This window comes from Cheilinus undulatus, linkage group 9, assembly GCF_018320785.1.
Source record: "Cheilinus undulatus linkage group 9, ASM1832078v1, whole genome shotgun sequence".
Taxonomy (NCBI): domain Eukaryota; kingdom Metazoa; phylum Chordata; class Actinopteri; order Labriformes; family Labridae; genus Cheilinus; species Cheilinus undulatus.
In genome coordinates, this window is record NC_054873.1 from 18,290,716 (window position 1) to 18,306,006 (window position 15,291).

The 15,291-nt window shown below is 38.7% G+C and overlaps 1 protein-coding gene across 4 annotated transcripts in view; it reads left to right on the top strand.

The window, feature by feature from the left end:
• The window catches only part of LOC121515423 (CUGBP Elav-like family member 2), a 48,480-nt gene that overhangs the window by 16,137 nt on the left and 17,052 nt on the right, over positions 1-15,291 (top strand). For all 4 annotated transcript variants that reach the window (XM_041796185.1, XM_041796183.1, XM_041796182.1 and 1 more), the window contains exon 2: positions 13,789-13,985. In XM_041796185.1, the coding sequence (XP_041652119.1) occupies positions 13,789-13,985 (197 nt within the window). The remainder of the gene's footprint in view (positions 1-13,788; positions 13,986-15,291) is intronic.

A 15,291-nucleotide genomic window follows, 5' to 3' on the forward strand; every position in this document is an offset into this window, starting at 1 on the left:
ATCCACATCAGTAATTGGCCAGGCCTATAATTTGTCCACCCCTAGTACATTTGTTTACATGTTGCACTCAAAAAGTCCTGGTATGCAAATGTTCATAGTGCTTACAGCACTTTAGCAAGCAAACCCCTGTGTCCACATGTCATAGTTTGGACATAAAATTATGTTTAAAAAGGGACTGAAATCTAATTTTACGGTTCATGCTTGTTTAAACTACTTAGTAGTCCTTCAACCCCTTTCAATGATGATTAATTACATGGTACTGTTTGCTGTTCCTAACCTCTTAACTGTAAAAGTTTGATGCTTTCCTGCATCATTTTTTGTAACGGAGGAGTTCCGGTTTTTAATTTACTTAACAGGAAGCAAACTAAAGATGTTACACTGTTCACGTTTTCAAGCACTTGATGCACTGAGCTATTTATCCATAAAATTTTCTCAGATTAATCAATAATGAATAAGAGGCTAGCACCCTTGCAATTTGTGCTGTATTTACACTGCGGGCTAAAGTGATATGATTCCAGTTTAAATTTGGTGTGACATAGATTAGATTTTTTTTGACAGTTTGAACAGCTCATATTACATGGAATTTTTGCTGATCAGATCTGAGTCACTTTCACACATGGTTCCATGAAATTCCTACAGGAATCTGATTCAGGCTACATTTTAGAAAGCAGAGTGAACAGACCTGCATGAAAGTCAGCATTGAGTAAAAAAATGTAAATTAAGCATTGAGGGAGGCAGTGTGAACACAGCGCTAGAGTCTGTTGTCTATGATTTGATTACTTAAGGTGTTATTCCTAACACAGTAGGGAAACTTAAAAAGATGCCTTGTTTAAAAAGGGTATCTGTATTAGTTATTCTGCCTATCTCAGGTTTAGGTAATGGATGACTCATTAAACCAGGGAAATAAGCAGAAGTTGTCAAAGTAATCAAGTGTAATTACTGCTTTCAGTGGGCTGTTTGTCTCTTTATTTGAGAAGCGGCAATGGCTCTGCCTGTTCTGGTGAGCTCCACCTGAAGATTTAAATTCATGCTCAGTCTGACACTGACTAAGACATCAGCAGAGTCTATCCAGTTGGATGTTTCACTGTTCCTCCACAGAAGCTTTACTTTAGCAACGTCATCCATAACCGCCAGGGACTCTTGGTGTGATTATGGAGCTAATGGGGCGGGCCTTGTCATCAGATGCTGGCCGTCTGTTAACATGCGGCCTATTCAGAGGCTGATTGAACACGTCTGTCTTCATCAGGGGAGATACAACAATGAAATCAAGCCATATTGAGCTGAATTGGCATTAATTCCAGTGGGAGAATATTTTAATAACTTCTCATCAGAACCACAATATACTGATTAGGGTCGTAACACTTGGTATGGAAATCATATTACACACATTTCTCCTGTTAAGTGCCTTCAGGCCTCAAGTGACTTTCCTCCTTGGCCGTCATTTGCTTTTTATTTTTTCAATGTGGGCCTCGAGTCTGAGTGAATCTTGGTGAATGGCTCTCTAGCAAGGGGTCTGTAAATCGTCCCGCTGTTGTCTTTGATTGTTTTCTAAGTTTAAACTTCAAGCTTGTCAGGAAGTTATTTTTATTCCAATCTTCTGAAACTATCCTAACATGTCATTAAATATTCAGGCCCTTTTTGGAGTAATAATGAAAATAGAAAGGTGAAGCAGTAAGATTGGCAGATTTTCAAGGTAGTGGGACCCTGGGGCCCACGGTGGTGTTTTGAATATGTCCCCAGTTAGAGCTGGCTAATATGCCCCAAAATTCATATCCTGATTTTTTTTTTGCTCTTTGCCCCAGCAGTGTATCACAGCATTATGCTCTATATGCTCAAGCTGCATGACCCTCTTGAACTTTTAAATGCTCACAAGATCACAGAAAAAGCCTTTTAAAGGCTCAGAGTTCAGTTCTTAGTTTTTGTGGTTTGTAGCTGAATTTGTGGTTCTAAGATCTGTTTCTGTCTTGTTATTGTGTTAAGCTGATTTTGAAAACATACTTTCCAAATGTAGCTGTTCACAGTAAAAGCCATTAAACAATATGATGAGTAGGGACTTGAATTGTGAGGAACTTGTCAAAAATGCCATATTTATCATTGGATTAACTGAGCTTTTTTCCAGATAGTGGTGAGTGTATGGAATAAAGTGTTTACAGTTGCCTCCTTGGCCACAAGTCACAGAGCCCACATCTTTGAATCATCTTGGACTTAAAACAAGGGGGTTATTAATTAAAAGACACCTTTAAAAGGAACCCTGCATGATCAGACAAGTTCATCTTGAATAGATATTTGTGTCTTTCATATGAATATTGAACTAAAAAAACTCACTAAAAATCCTAGATATCTGCATTTCGAGTAAATTTGAGCTTAAACTCACCAGGAGGTCGCCATGTTTTCTTCCATGCTGGTAGTGTGACGCCACTTAGCCATAGCGCTCCTCACCGTTGCTATGTAGTAACCAATTTTTGAGAGTAGCAGTATACTTTGCTGCTTGCAGCTGTTGCTGCCATAACAGCCTCCATACCAGGCATGAGTTGGCTGCGTGTTGGCTTTGTCTCCCTGCTGTCAAAGCTTTGTCATTCCTCCTAAGTTTTACCTCAACTAAACCTCCCTACAAGTGACTGGATTCAGTGTATAGTGGAAGCGTGCTGGTAGCCTTTCAAAATAAAAGCATTATGTAAAAATGAAGGGAATTTCTCCAAAAAAACGCTAAAGCGGGCTTTGACTTTGAAAAGTGCAAACTGGAAGTGTTTTTGTACTGTGTTTATCTTAACCTGCAACATTTTGAACTGCGTGGAAACAGAAATAGTAGACGTTTGGGGAACAACTTACAATAGACACATTTTAGCTTGCGGCCTTCATCTGGTTCATCAAGAAACAGATTTCAAACATATTCTACCGATGTGGATGTACATATTTGCTACAAGGTGAATATGACTCTGTATTTTATGTTTCCTGTCTTGTTTTACCGATAACCGCTCGTGGTGCAACGAAAAAGTGAAAGAGACCTCAAATATTAAAATTCTCTGTGCCAGAGACGCGCAGCGTCTCAGCCCTAACACTGGCTGCCAGTCTGAAACAGCGGTTACTGCATAGGAACGGTGAGGAGCGCTACGGCACTGTAATGTCACCGTGCCAGTGTGGACCAAAACATGGGGGCCTCCTGGTGAGTTTATAAACCCAAATTACTCAAAATGCAGATATCTAGTGAGTTTTTAAGTTCAATATGCATATGAGAGATACAAATATCTATCTAACAAGATGAACTTGTCTGGTCATGCAGGGTTGCTTTTAAGCAGTTTTTATCTGTAATAAGGTAGATGTAACTCACTGCAGGAGTAGACTCGAGGCAAACTCAGACGATCCATTCCAGCACGTATCCTGTGTCAAAGCAGAGATACTTGGAGAGAGACTCTTGCTGTTCTGGTACACATCAAACTTGGAGGAGAAAACTTGCATTTACCTGGCTGTTGTACTGCAGAGTTACTTTGGCAGCCATTTTTAGATTTAGTCTTAGTTTTTGACTTTGGACTAAATTTTTTTAGTGTTAGTCACATTTTAGTCCTTTTCACCTCTTATAGTTTTAGTTTTATAGTTTTAGCCATTAAGAACTCATTACATTTTAATCTTGACCTTTAGTCACAACATTTTTGCTGTCAAAAATAACTCAAATTGTAAAATTAAAATGAGCACTAATTATGCTCTAACAGTACTTGTGATAATCTAAAATAAACTGATGAAAATACAAACACGTAAATAAGTGACTTTTGAGATAAGGGTCATTGAGGTTTTATTGATATTGGTACTTTCATTAATACTCCTTAATGATCACATTCTATATCACTAATATTGATTATAGTAATTGGACCATTCCTCTGTTTTTTTTTTTTTTTTTAAGATTTATTTTTGGCCCCCTTGCCCTTTATTTGACAGGACAGTGGATAGAGTCGGAAACAGGGGAGAGAGCGGGGAGAGACACGCAGGAAACAGTGCCACGGGCCGGATTCGAACCTGGGTCGCCTGCGCACACGGCACGTGCCCCAACCACCCGACCACCGGCGCGCCCATTCCTCTGTTTTTAATCATCAGTTATTTTATGTGTGTGTGTGTGTGTGTGTGTGTGTGTGTGTGTGTATATATATATATATATATATATATATATATATATATATATATATATATATATATATATATATATATATATTATAGGGGTGGGTAAAAATATCGATTAATCGATGCATCGCAATATTTCCCTCCTCAATTCAATATCGATTCAGCAAATCCTCTGAATTGATTCACCTCCTGGCCAGTGGGGGTCGCTGTGTGTGTGATTCGCATTGTATGGACGGAGGCTGCACTCGACCAAACAACGACTAACCATAACCATGCTATGTGAGGTTTATCACAATTTCCTAGAGGACAGAAATATTAATTACGTTTACATGCACATTACTTTTTCAGTGTTTATACAGAACTGTCATGTTTTTTACTTTTGTACTCCATATGCACAATTAAGTTATTTTTGTGCGAGTTTTTATTTTCAGATGTTTTATTGCCAGAAAATGTGAGGTGAGTTACCAAATATGTTTACATGGGCATGAAAATAATTATTAAAAAATTGTCAACAGGTTATTTGTGTATTTCTACTTCTTACTGAATCAACATCGAATGCAAGTAAATAACTATAATTTGACATATTAATCAAGAAATAATAATGTGCTTTACTATTTTTCAGGTTTTCTGTTATCAAGGCCTCCTTTGGCCTTGATAACAGCTTGCATTCTTGCTGGCATTGTTTTTATGTACTTTTCCACAGTCTCTTTTGATATTGAGTTCCAAATAGTTTCTAGCTGTTCCCACAGACTTCCTTTAGATGAAACTTTTGTGCCATCAATTTTTGAATCCACTGAATCCCAAATTTGTTCAGTAGGATTCAAAGCTGGTCTTTGACTCGTCCAGTCCATCAGTGCTAGTACTCCAGATTCCTTTTTCTTGGTCAAATAGTCTCTGCACAGCTTTGAAGTATGCTTGGGGTCATTGTCTTGTTGGTATATGAACCCATGAACAATCAGATTCAGTCCAGAAGGGATTCCATGGTGCACTAAGATGTTGTGGTAGACATTCTCTTTCATGATACCGTCGATTTTCACTCATTTGCCCATGCCGTATCCACAAATGGAACCCCATACCATAATGGAATCTCCACCGTGTTTCACTGTGGGTGCAATGCATCTGGCATTAAAACGTTCTCCAGCTTTTCTGCGGACATAAACACGACCATGCTGACCGAAGAGTTCAAACTTGGACTCGTCCGTCCATAGTACCGTCTTCCAGTCATCAACAGTCCAGTGTTTGTGCTCTGCTTGTTTGCAGGCTTTAATAATAGTGTCTTAGCAGCTATTCTTCCCTTTAAGCCTTGTTCTGTCAGTCGTCTGCTTATGGTCATTCTGTAGACTTTCTCAGACTTCGATCTAGAAACATTCATCTCTGCCTGAAGATCAGCAGTGGTCTTCCTTCTGTCTCTAGTACTTAAAATCTTGAGGTGTCTGACATCTGCTTCAGTTAACTTTGGTTTCCTGTCTCTTTCTTCACGCATTTTTTAAGTAACAGTCTCGGCAGTTGACTCCAAAGCATACTTGACCACACTGTGAGAACACTTTGTCTTTCCCTATTTGTCTCAGAGACCATCCAGCATCATGAAGTGCTTTAATGCGGACTCTTTCATTTTCAGTGAGCTCTCCACAGTTTACCATTTTTGAACAGGACTAAGGAATTTCAAACTGAATTCACCTTTTTATACCCAAATTTGAGCCGGCTCACTGGGCTTCTCTGAGAAGTCAGAAATTATTCAAGCATAGCATTCAACCACTAAAACAAATTTTTCTGTTCAGGAATGCAAGTAGATAACTATAATTTGACATATTAATTAAGAAACAACATGCTTTACTATTTTTCATTTTTTTTGTAACTCAGTAAATTTGAAAATTCATGGATAACAATAATTATATTTTAGCATTCAAATATCATTTGGGTTAAAGAGCGTCTACATATTGGTGTATTAACCATTGCAGAAACATAAAAAAGTGATTTTGGTAATTACCAATGCTGTTAATTTAGGGCAGCTGTGGCATAAACCTTACTTTGGGTGGTGGTGTAATAAATTTGTTAAGCACTGTAAATATAGGCTACATAATAGGGGTGCCCCCTGTCACTAACGTTACAAACACTGAACCAAAATGTGTCAATGACTTATAATTCTTCTGTAGTCAACAAAAACAGATATTTATTCCTCTTTTACCTTGGTTTGTTAATGTGTATACCTCACTGACTGCCCATGTATCATGCCCTCAGTTTTTGGGTCAAACATAACCTCACGGTATTTTTATGGACAAGTTTACAACAGGCTGTAATGTTTGAACCAAGTTGCCAACACTTGTCACATTCCACCTTCAGCAGTTAGCTGAATGATAAATGTAGATAAGGAGAAGTAGGATAGAAAAAGTCAAACTCATTGTTGGATTGTTACTGTATACGCTAAAATATCAGTATTTTAGAACCATTTTCTGTGTGAACCTTGATTAGACTGTTTAAAGCAGATTTCAATGGCGCCTCTGGGCACTAATTGTTACTTTCATTTCACTTAAAGTCTGCACAGGTATTTATTGGCAGTAAATTTAACACAGTGATTATGGATTTTTGTTGATCCACAGATTGCATGTATGACATGGTTCCGTTGCTTACATCACAATAGTGGTTCTGGTGGGTTGCTTCCTGTTTGTCTGTCTCTTGAATGTGGCCATTTTGGTAAAGATACAGGTCATGTGGTGCATAGTCCTGTAAAAGTTACCTGCCAAACAAAAGAATCCACCTGCATTTTCTGTGTAGCAGTTATTTATTTTCAAAAAGCCAATATACTTTTTAATTTTCAAAGAGCTGGAGGCCTTTTTGTGAGTTTTTCCATGATAAAAATTAAATTTTTCAAACCATCCCTAAACCTGGAAAAGGCATCTTTAAAATGTTAACATCTTTCATGACCTGTTGGCCAAATCCTTGGCTCTAAGATGTATTTTTTTTAAACTTGGTGGATGCAAACATAGTCCTGCTGGGTGAATGTGCATTTGTTTTTGGGTGGAGTTGAAAGATTTATTTTTATGCCTTTTATTGACGGAAATGCGACAGTGACTTGAGACAGAAACAGGGGTGAGAGAGTGGGGAATGGCGTGAGAAGGGAGCCACAGATCTGACTTGAACACAGGCTGTCCTGATTGCATGAAGTGTGACCTGACCAATTGGTCATCTACGTCCCTTTATTTTATTTTATTACAAAAGTACCAGTAATGACCCCTTTGCTTGCAGCCTCCCTTTTTGAATGTTTTATTACACTGTGGCATTTCCACCACACCAGCATAATCACCTTTTACAGTAAGACATGACAAACTGACCAGATCCTTGCAAAACTGTGTTCTTTACGAAAACACATACCAGACTTTGAGGAAAGCTGGGGGTGGAACAAAGTCTGACAGAGGCAGTACCCTGTTTAAACACAAGTTTGCTGTTCACCATGGATTGCTCTGTTTGGGAAAGAGGAGTGTGGGATGCATGGACTGTGGATTTAAATGTGTCTTTGTAGATTCTGATATGTAAAAGATGCATGACCTTTCAACATCACTGATGAAGAAGGGAGCCTTTATGTAGCACTTGACAGCTGTCAAAGATATTACCAAAGCATTAGAGGAACTGTGTCTCGTTGAATCAGCTTATAGGGCCATTGGTTTCCTGAAAGAAAAAGCAACTCTGGCTTCTTTTTTTCTGAAGGTATTACTAGCAAACAGCTGTTCCTGTTGACTGATTTCCACTCTCTTCAGAGACATAACGAGTGTCCATGGGAACTTTGACTTTGTTTTAATCTCTCCTCCAAAGGATGACCGCAGTGTGCTGCTGTTTTCCAAAACAGCCCAAGGCAAAGGAGTTTTAGTCTAATACTAAGCAGGAAAAGGGTCACCTTTATGTGCATTGTTGTTCTTAAAACACTTTTATTGAAATTTTAAGTAAAATAATAAAAATGTCACAGTGAATTTGACATTAGACATGCCACATGATATTTATGGAAAGCTTTTAGTCATCAAAGCAGAGATTTTTGAGGATTTAATGTTAGAAATATGCCGTAATAAGGGTGCTTTTCATCAGCAGCAGTAACAAAATAAATTCATGTGCCATGTGGTGCTGCTGTGACCCCTGATGGTTTGGGATGACTAATGTCCAATCGACAATGCTGAGCTTTCAAAACCATGTGCTTTACTAGGTAAATTGGCTGGCTTTCTATTATGGGCACAGCAGAGGTGTCGCTGGCATACTTGCACGGTCAGAGCTCACCAACAGGACAGACACATGCTCCAGATAAATCACCTGTTTTTATGGGTGGTGCAGAAGTAAGCATGCAACTGTCGCTGCTCTGGCTTTAAACGACTTGTCAGCTGCTTCAGGGCGTCTTGAAGCACGAGGAGCTGCCACATCGCTGGGCTGTTTGTGGAAGCTCAGTGAAAGACTTCATCACTACAGTTTGTGAGCACTCTTCTGGCTGCTGTGGGGAGCTGAGCCAGTACAGTACTTTTTAGTCAGAACCCCAAATATATTTTGGAATTTTTGAAGAGAGTTTGATTATTTGATATGATTGTCATAAAAACAGTGTTTTAAATCAGCTTAAAGAGTCACTTGAGTGCAGTGTTTTTCAAAGCTTGGGGTTGACCAGTTAATTCAGATAATTCCAGCTTTATCCCCCGAGGATGTCAATTATATTTTTATGGTTTTGACATACAATGCTCCTTAATAAATTTCTGTTCTGCCAGTAGAACAGAGGTGACAAAATGTACATCTGTACTACGCAGACTACAAAGATGACATTTTAAAAATACCTTTTGTGGTATTACACTTCAGTTCCTTTAAATTTATTGAACTCAATGTGAGCCATTTTTGTTTCAACTTTTGAAAATGGAACTCAGTAAGTGGTTGACACTACGTTGTTAACACTATATGCCAGCCTTGATTTGGCATAATGTCGCTGCTGTATTGACATAACATGCAGCTTTAATGGCTTGTCACTCAAGATCCAATGATAGATCATACTGAATGTCAGCAGGTGCGACTTAAAAATGATATGCCACCTGCAGATACAGATGATCTTATGCAGCTGTCAAGTTTGTGGTAGCTAAGATAGCATGGCTAGCCTTAACTACCAACAATCTTTTTAAAGAAACTGTTCAGCATTTTGGGTTATTACCTCTCCTGGTTTTATACAGAGAATGCTGAGATTTTTGAGTCAGTTCTTGATCAGTTAAGCAGCTTCTTTGGAGCATGTGATGGGTGAATAATGTAAACATTGAATCAAGCCAGGCCAGCTCTTTCCCCTTTTTCTAGTCTTAATGCAAGCTAATGCTTCATAATTATTATGTGTTGATTATTTATTCCTATCTCTTCTAGGAAGAAACAAGTGTCTTTAGTAGAATGGGCTCCTTGTTTAATAGTTTCTTTATGCTTAAAGTATTTTTTTTATAATTTTGATAGTATCACACAAAACAAAGGTAAATGTTGTAGACAGACATTTAGCAGTTACAGCAAATTCACCAAATCCTCGTTGTGACCCAACTATAAACAAGAAAGCAGTCCCATGGCCTCTTCAGGCTCTCACCTTAGTCATTGACTCCAGCCAGCATTTGTTCATATTTAATTTAGACTTTTATTTACCTTCCACTCCATTCCAGCAGCCTTTTCCCCCTGTAGTTTAAACCGAAGCAGCCATTTTTTCCTAATTCCTGAGTGATAGAAATAATTTATTTAAAGGCATTCATACAGCAATCAAAACTTGTTTCTGTGGGTATGGATATTCAGGCTGAGGATGAAGTGTTCTTGGAGCTGCATTTCTTGTCAGTTGTCTTTTTGGCTACAGAAACAATGCACAGCTTCAGGGTGTGAGAGAATGCAAAAGAAGTCCTGTGCAAATGCTGTTCAAAGAAGCTCATTTTGCACCTTCATCTAATTTGAATACTTTGTGACAACTCCAGTTTTTCAAGTGTGGTTTCTTGCTTTACAGCAAGATTTCATCAAAGGGCCCTCAGCAAAATGGCGTCAGGAGTGCCACGGGCTAAACTGGATAAATGGTGTCACCCGCTAGTGCTGTGGCCTTAGCAGACATAGCCTTCGATGTGTTCCAAAGCATCTCTCTGACTCAGCCCATTGTGCTGTGGAGGAACGGTGAATAGTGTTCTCCAGCAGGGGAGAACAATATGTGATTGTTCCCCTGCTGTGGCGAAGAAGCTGTAGGTTACTCTCTGTACCATCGCCAAGTGCCTCAGGAAGAGATGCACCGCAAAATCTCTGTCTGGTAACCTGCGATTTTTGGAGGTTTACAGCTCTGCAGTGCTGTTTTCTTTTAGCGTTCGGAGTTGCTGGGAGGGGGTACGCACCCCTTATTTGGTGGAGAGAGACTGTTGTTTCACTGGAGCCTTTTTTCCTGTTTATATATCATTACTCAAATGTATTGACAGCCTCCAGGAAAAGAAAACACTCATTCTGCGGTGTGGAGTTGGATTTTAGAAGAAGAAACTGAAGTGTGATTTGTTAGCATGTCATTTAAGTCCCTCAAGGAGTTTGGTGTTTCTGCAGAACGGCTGGGCTCAATTTGTAAGAGATGGATGGCTCGCGTCCAAAGGTCTGTGTGTTAAATTGTTTTTACATTAGTATAACTTTATCACTCTTGATTTACAGTGTTGTTATAGCAATTATGGTATGCTGTGTGCCAGACTAATATCTCATTGACAGCAGGCATTATTTTTTGTTGAAAGTGTGATGCTTGACCTATTATGATCTTTGCAACTACATTGTGTATTGGGAGACTTGATCCTTGCCGTGATTTACCTGTTTTACACCATGGATGGCTGTACCTCCAACCTGTCTCCTGTTCCCATCGCCCTGACCCCTGTCAGGAAGTGTTTGTGTGCTTGATTTGTGTGTGAGCATGGAGGTGCTGTAGTCGTAGGTACACTGGTGGGTATTGATTCTCTATCCCTGAGGCTTGTCTCAGAAGAAAATGGCACGATTTAGTTTTACAGTCTTCTCAATCGTTGCCCTACTATGCTGACCACCCACAGTGTTGATTTCTTGTTTGCTTTGCATTTCAGAGCTGTCCATTATTGTAAACGAGATAGTTTTACTTCAGTTTACTTGTGTCTTGTTTTACTTCATTGTATTTGTGTATCAGGCCACACTTCAGTAGATTTATTGCTATAAAGGCCATTTAGTTTCAGTGTATAGTATATTTAAAAACTGCACTCAGAATCAGAAAAGCTTAATTAAACCCTGAGGGGAAATTCAGAGCATATTGTTCTTTCATCACAAATGTTAGATACGTGATGCCTAGCCACCCAATTGATGACAATATGGCCAAAGTGCAGTGTTTCATTTTTGCTCCTATAAAGTCTGCTGGCACCTCAACAATGACAGTCACATTGCATGTTCGAGTAGGCTGATGGGTCTGAAAATAGTCTTGATTGTCTGTCAAAACTAATAAACGAGGAAGATTAAATCAACTGTAAATAAACAAATTGAGTTTTAAATGAGGTTTTTCTGAACCTTTTTTATGTCCTGATTCATTAAAGAATATAATTCTTTTCACTAAAATGTTTAATGCTGAAATATTGTTGTTACTATGTTACTGATCAGGACAGAAACATTGTAATACCCTTGTTCTGATATTTCCATTAAATGGCCCTCCTTGCCGATGTTTCGTTGTTTTGAAAATGGATATGGTGGAAAGAGCTTCTAAGCTAATTTTGAGCACCATGTTTTAAGTCTGTGTTGAAGTGGCTGGCACTATTCATCAGCCAAAGACATTTCTTTGAGAATATTGAGTACATGTATTGCAAATAATAATGAAAACACCTTTAGCTATAGGCTGTTGGTTGAAAAAGAAGAAAGGGGGGAAAAAAGGCCAAAAATGTAAAATGTATGACATAAAAGTCAGTTAAATGACACTTTAAATTTCAGATTAACTGACTTCTCTAAAGGGAAACTGTTCTAGTTGACATGCCAGTTTAACCAGACACAGCTTCATATATTTCTATCTCTATTTTTTTTGATGGAAATACTGTCAAATCTGCCAGATGTGCTACGCAGTCACTGTGCTTGTTTACATCTGGACAGTATTGTAGGGCGAGCAGGCCCATTAGTCTGGGATACAGTTAGTAATTTTATTGCAGCCCTGGCTAGTGGCAGACGGCTGTGTTACCGCATAGAAGTGCTATTTGACTGGCCTTGAGAGGGAATATTTAAAATCATTGTTATTGCATTTAACCAACTATTAATTCTGGTTCTGACTCAGGAGATTGAAAACTCTCATTTATTCAGCTGAGCATACACATCCTTACTTTTTTCCCTGTCCTTGAAAATGTTGTTTTTTACTGACTTTATTGTAATGCCTCCTGTATTTACTTAGGGCCCTAAGTAAATTTCCACATTAACGGAATCACGGACAGAATCGCGGAATTGCCCAATAAAACAGAATCTACTACTTAACGTGGAAATTGTAGAAATTGACAGAAATGCTGTGTTTTTTTAGAAAGAGGAACATATGTCTGGGGAATACATACTGGGGGAACACTAAAGTGTGGCACAACTTGTGCCTCACTTCACCAACATTCACCCCGCCCCCTCCTGAACAATAACAGCATGTCAAAGCAGCTGCATGAAATGCCGGCAAACATCACGTAGCTTAACGTGGGGCAGTACATCTGTGCTACAAGTCATTTTAACTCACCACACCAGAGAGTCACAAACAGAGAGAGGTGTGTCTGCGTGAGGCACACAGCTGAAGACACAACTTGAAGACCTACTCGTCCCTCGAGGGCTTTAAACTCGAGTTGGACGGACTCGAGATTTCCTGAAGTCCCGTAGTCTAAAGGATGTTGTATTCGAGTATCAATTAGCTTAACAATTCCTCCCGTGCATACTGTAGTTCCCTTTGGTGCTTAACAAGTCAACATGTGTCTGTATTAATGTAGTGGTCTGATATGAGGCAGACGGACTGACTGTTACACTGGCTGTAATTATTTTATATCAGGGTTATCCAAACAATGGTGCCTGGGCCAACTGTGGCCCTTTTTTCAATAAATTTAAGGTTATTTCTATTTAATAAGTGAACATCTTATTAATTTACATAAACAGACACCCTTTTATAGCAAAATTAGTGGAAAGGTTCAAAAATGGTTAGAAATTCCAAAATATTAAAATGGAAGAAACTGAACTTGGAAAAAATAAAATGGAATTTGGCAAAACAATCAAACATATTTCATAGGGTCCTATTAACTGTTAAAGGCAAATAGTCCCAACCTTTTTTCAGAGTTGAACTGGTTTTGCCTGTTATATAACTTTTTTATTTAACTACCTTAGTTACACACTGTGCTGTTTATTTATTATGGTGGGCAAATGTCACTGGGTATTAGACTTTAAGATGCATTGGAACTACTTCTTTTACTACTGTGACTATATCATGCTAGATCTTCTCCATTCAGACTATTTATTTTATTGAGGTTAAATCTAATTTTCCAGTTTTAAAGTTTATATTGAATTTCTATTTCAACAAGTCAATGTGGGAAAAGTGTCATCTCCAACGTATTGTGACATTGCTTTAGATTTCAAGACTTATCCTGTTTTCACTATTGTTTATATGACTCCTAGTTTTAACTTTGAAATTTATTTGGTTACAAATGTTTAATGATGCTGTTTTGTTTTATCTCACAGCAACGGAAACGGCAGCAAGATGAACGGGTCACTGGAGCATCTGGATCAGCCAGATCCAGACTCGATCAAGATGTTTGTGGGACAGATTCCACGCTCCTGGTCAGAAACAGAACTCAGAGAGCTTTTCGAGCCTTTCGGAGCTGTGCACCAGATCAACATCCTCCGTGATCGTACCCAGAATCCCCCTCAGAGTAAAGGTGAGTCCACAGAGGCTGATGCTGGCTTGACACATGATCAATTTTAGATATAGCTGGCTAATTTGATTACTTACAGGACTTGGTTATTAATTAGAAGAGTGAATTTTCATCTTGTTCACAATTAATAGACAATGAAGGATATGTGTGTATCACTTTCTAGTTGCCATACAAATAGAGAACTGAGAATGTTTTTATACCTGCTCCTGCTCGACTTTTAGTGGTCAAGCACAACACACAAAATCCTTTTATTGCTACATTCACCATCCCTTTTCAGCCCAATCCTCTTATTTATTGCACAGAATTACTTGTCTGCACATAAAATGCTTGCAAATGTTGTTTGTGCTAACAGATGAGTTGATTTGTTTCTTAACCTCAGTCAGTTGTCTTTTTTTTCTTTCTTTTTTTAAAACCATACTGGCTTAAAAGCAGCATTGTATAAAGGAAATGTTGCTCAACTGCAATCTCCATTAAGACATCTATCAAGTCACTCAGCTTAAAAATGGTGCTCTAGTTTAGCGATTCAGTTTAGGCTGCAATTAGAGGAGACAGTGAAGTGGAAGCCTGCTGTCTGCAGAGAGCTGCAAAGTGCCACTGCAAGTGCTCAGTCTCCCGTAACTAACTGCAGGTGAATAAAGTAAACGACATTTTCGCTGATGTTACTGTCTGGGGTTTACAACATCACCCAAATTTCAATTCCCTTGATGGTTGGATGACTCACTGTGGTTAAAGGTGTTAATCCACTCGGGGTTTTAATGTGATGCTGGACTTTGTGTCCAAATGGAAGCTGTTTTGAGTTACCAGTTTTTGAATGGCCACATCAAGCTGTCACAAGTTTTTTGAGGTGTGAAGATCCACTGACATTGTTCAAGCAGATTGGGTCTGCTGTTGATTGAGTCAGAAAAATCTATTGTTAAAACCATCATAGAGAGTGTTGTCTGTTTTTTCAGCCTTGTAAATTTGTGAATCTTCCCATTTTTTTGCATGTCCTTACTTTATGCGTCTTGCACCCAAGTGAAAGACATGCTCTCATCTAATCTGATACTTTGAGACGGACATGTTGCCTTTCTCCTTTTTTTTCCCCAGCATCTTTTCAAATGTCAGATGTCCAGGGGTATAATCAAGAAAACAACATGATTACTATGTGTTGTCTTGTCAAGTGCCATTTTGTTAAAAGAAAACAATTTCCTTGTAACAGATTAGCAGTATCATTTTTTCATCTTTGTGCAACATGCCAAAAGAGACAATTCATGCTGATTTAGGTGTCTGCTTGATTCCAGTCTTTGTCACCTAACTGTGGTCAAAGAAC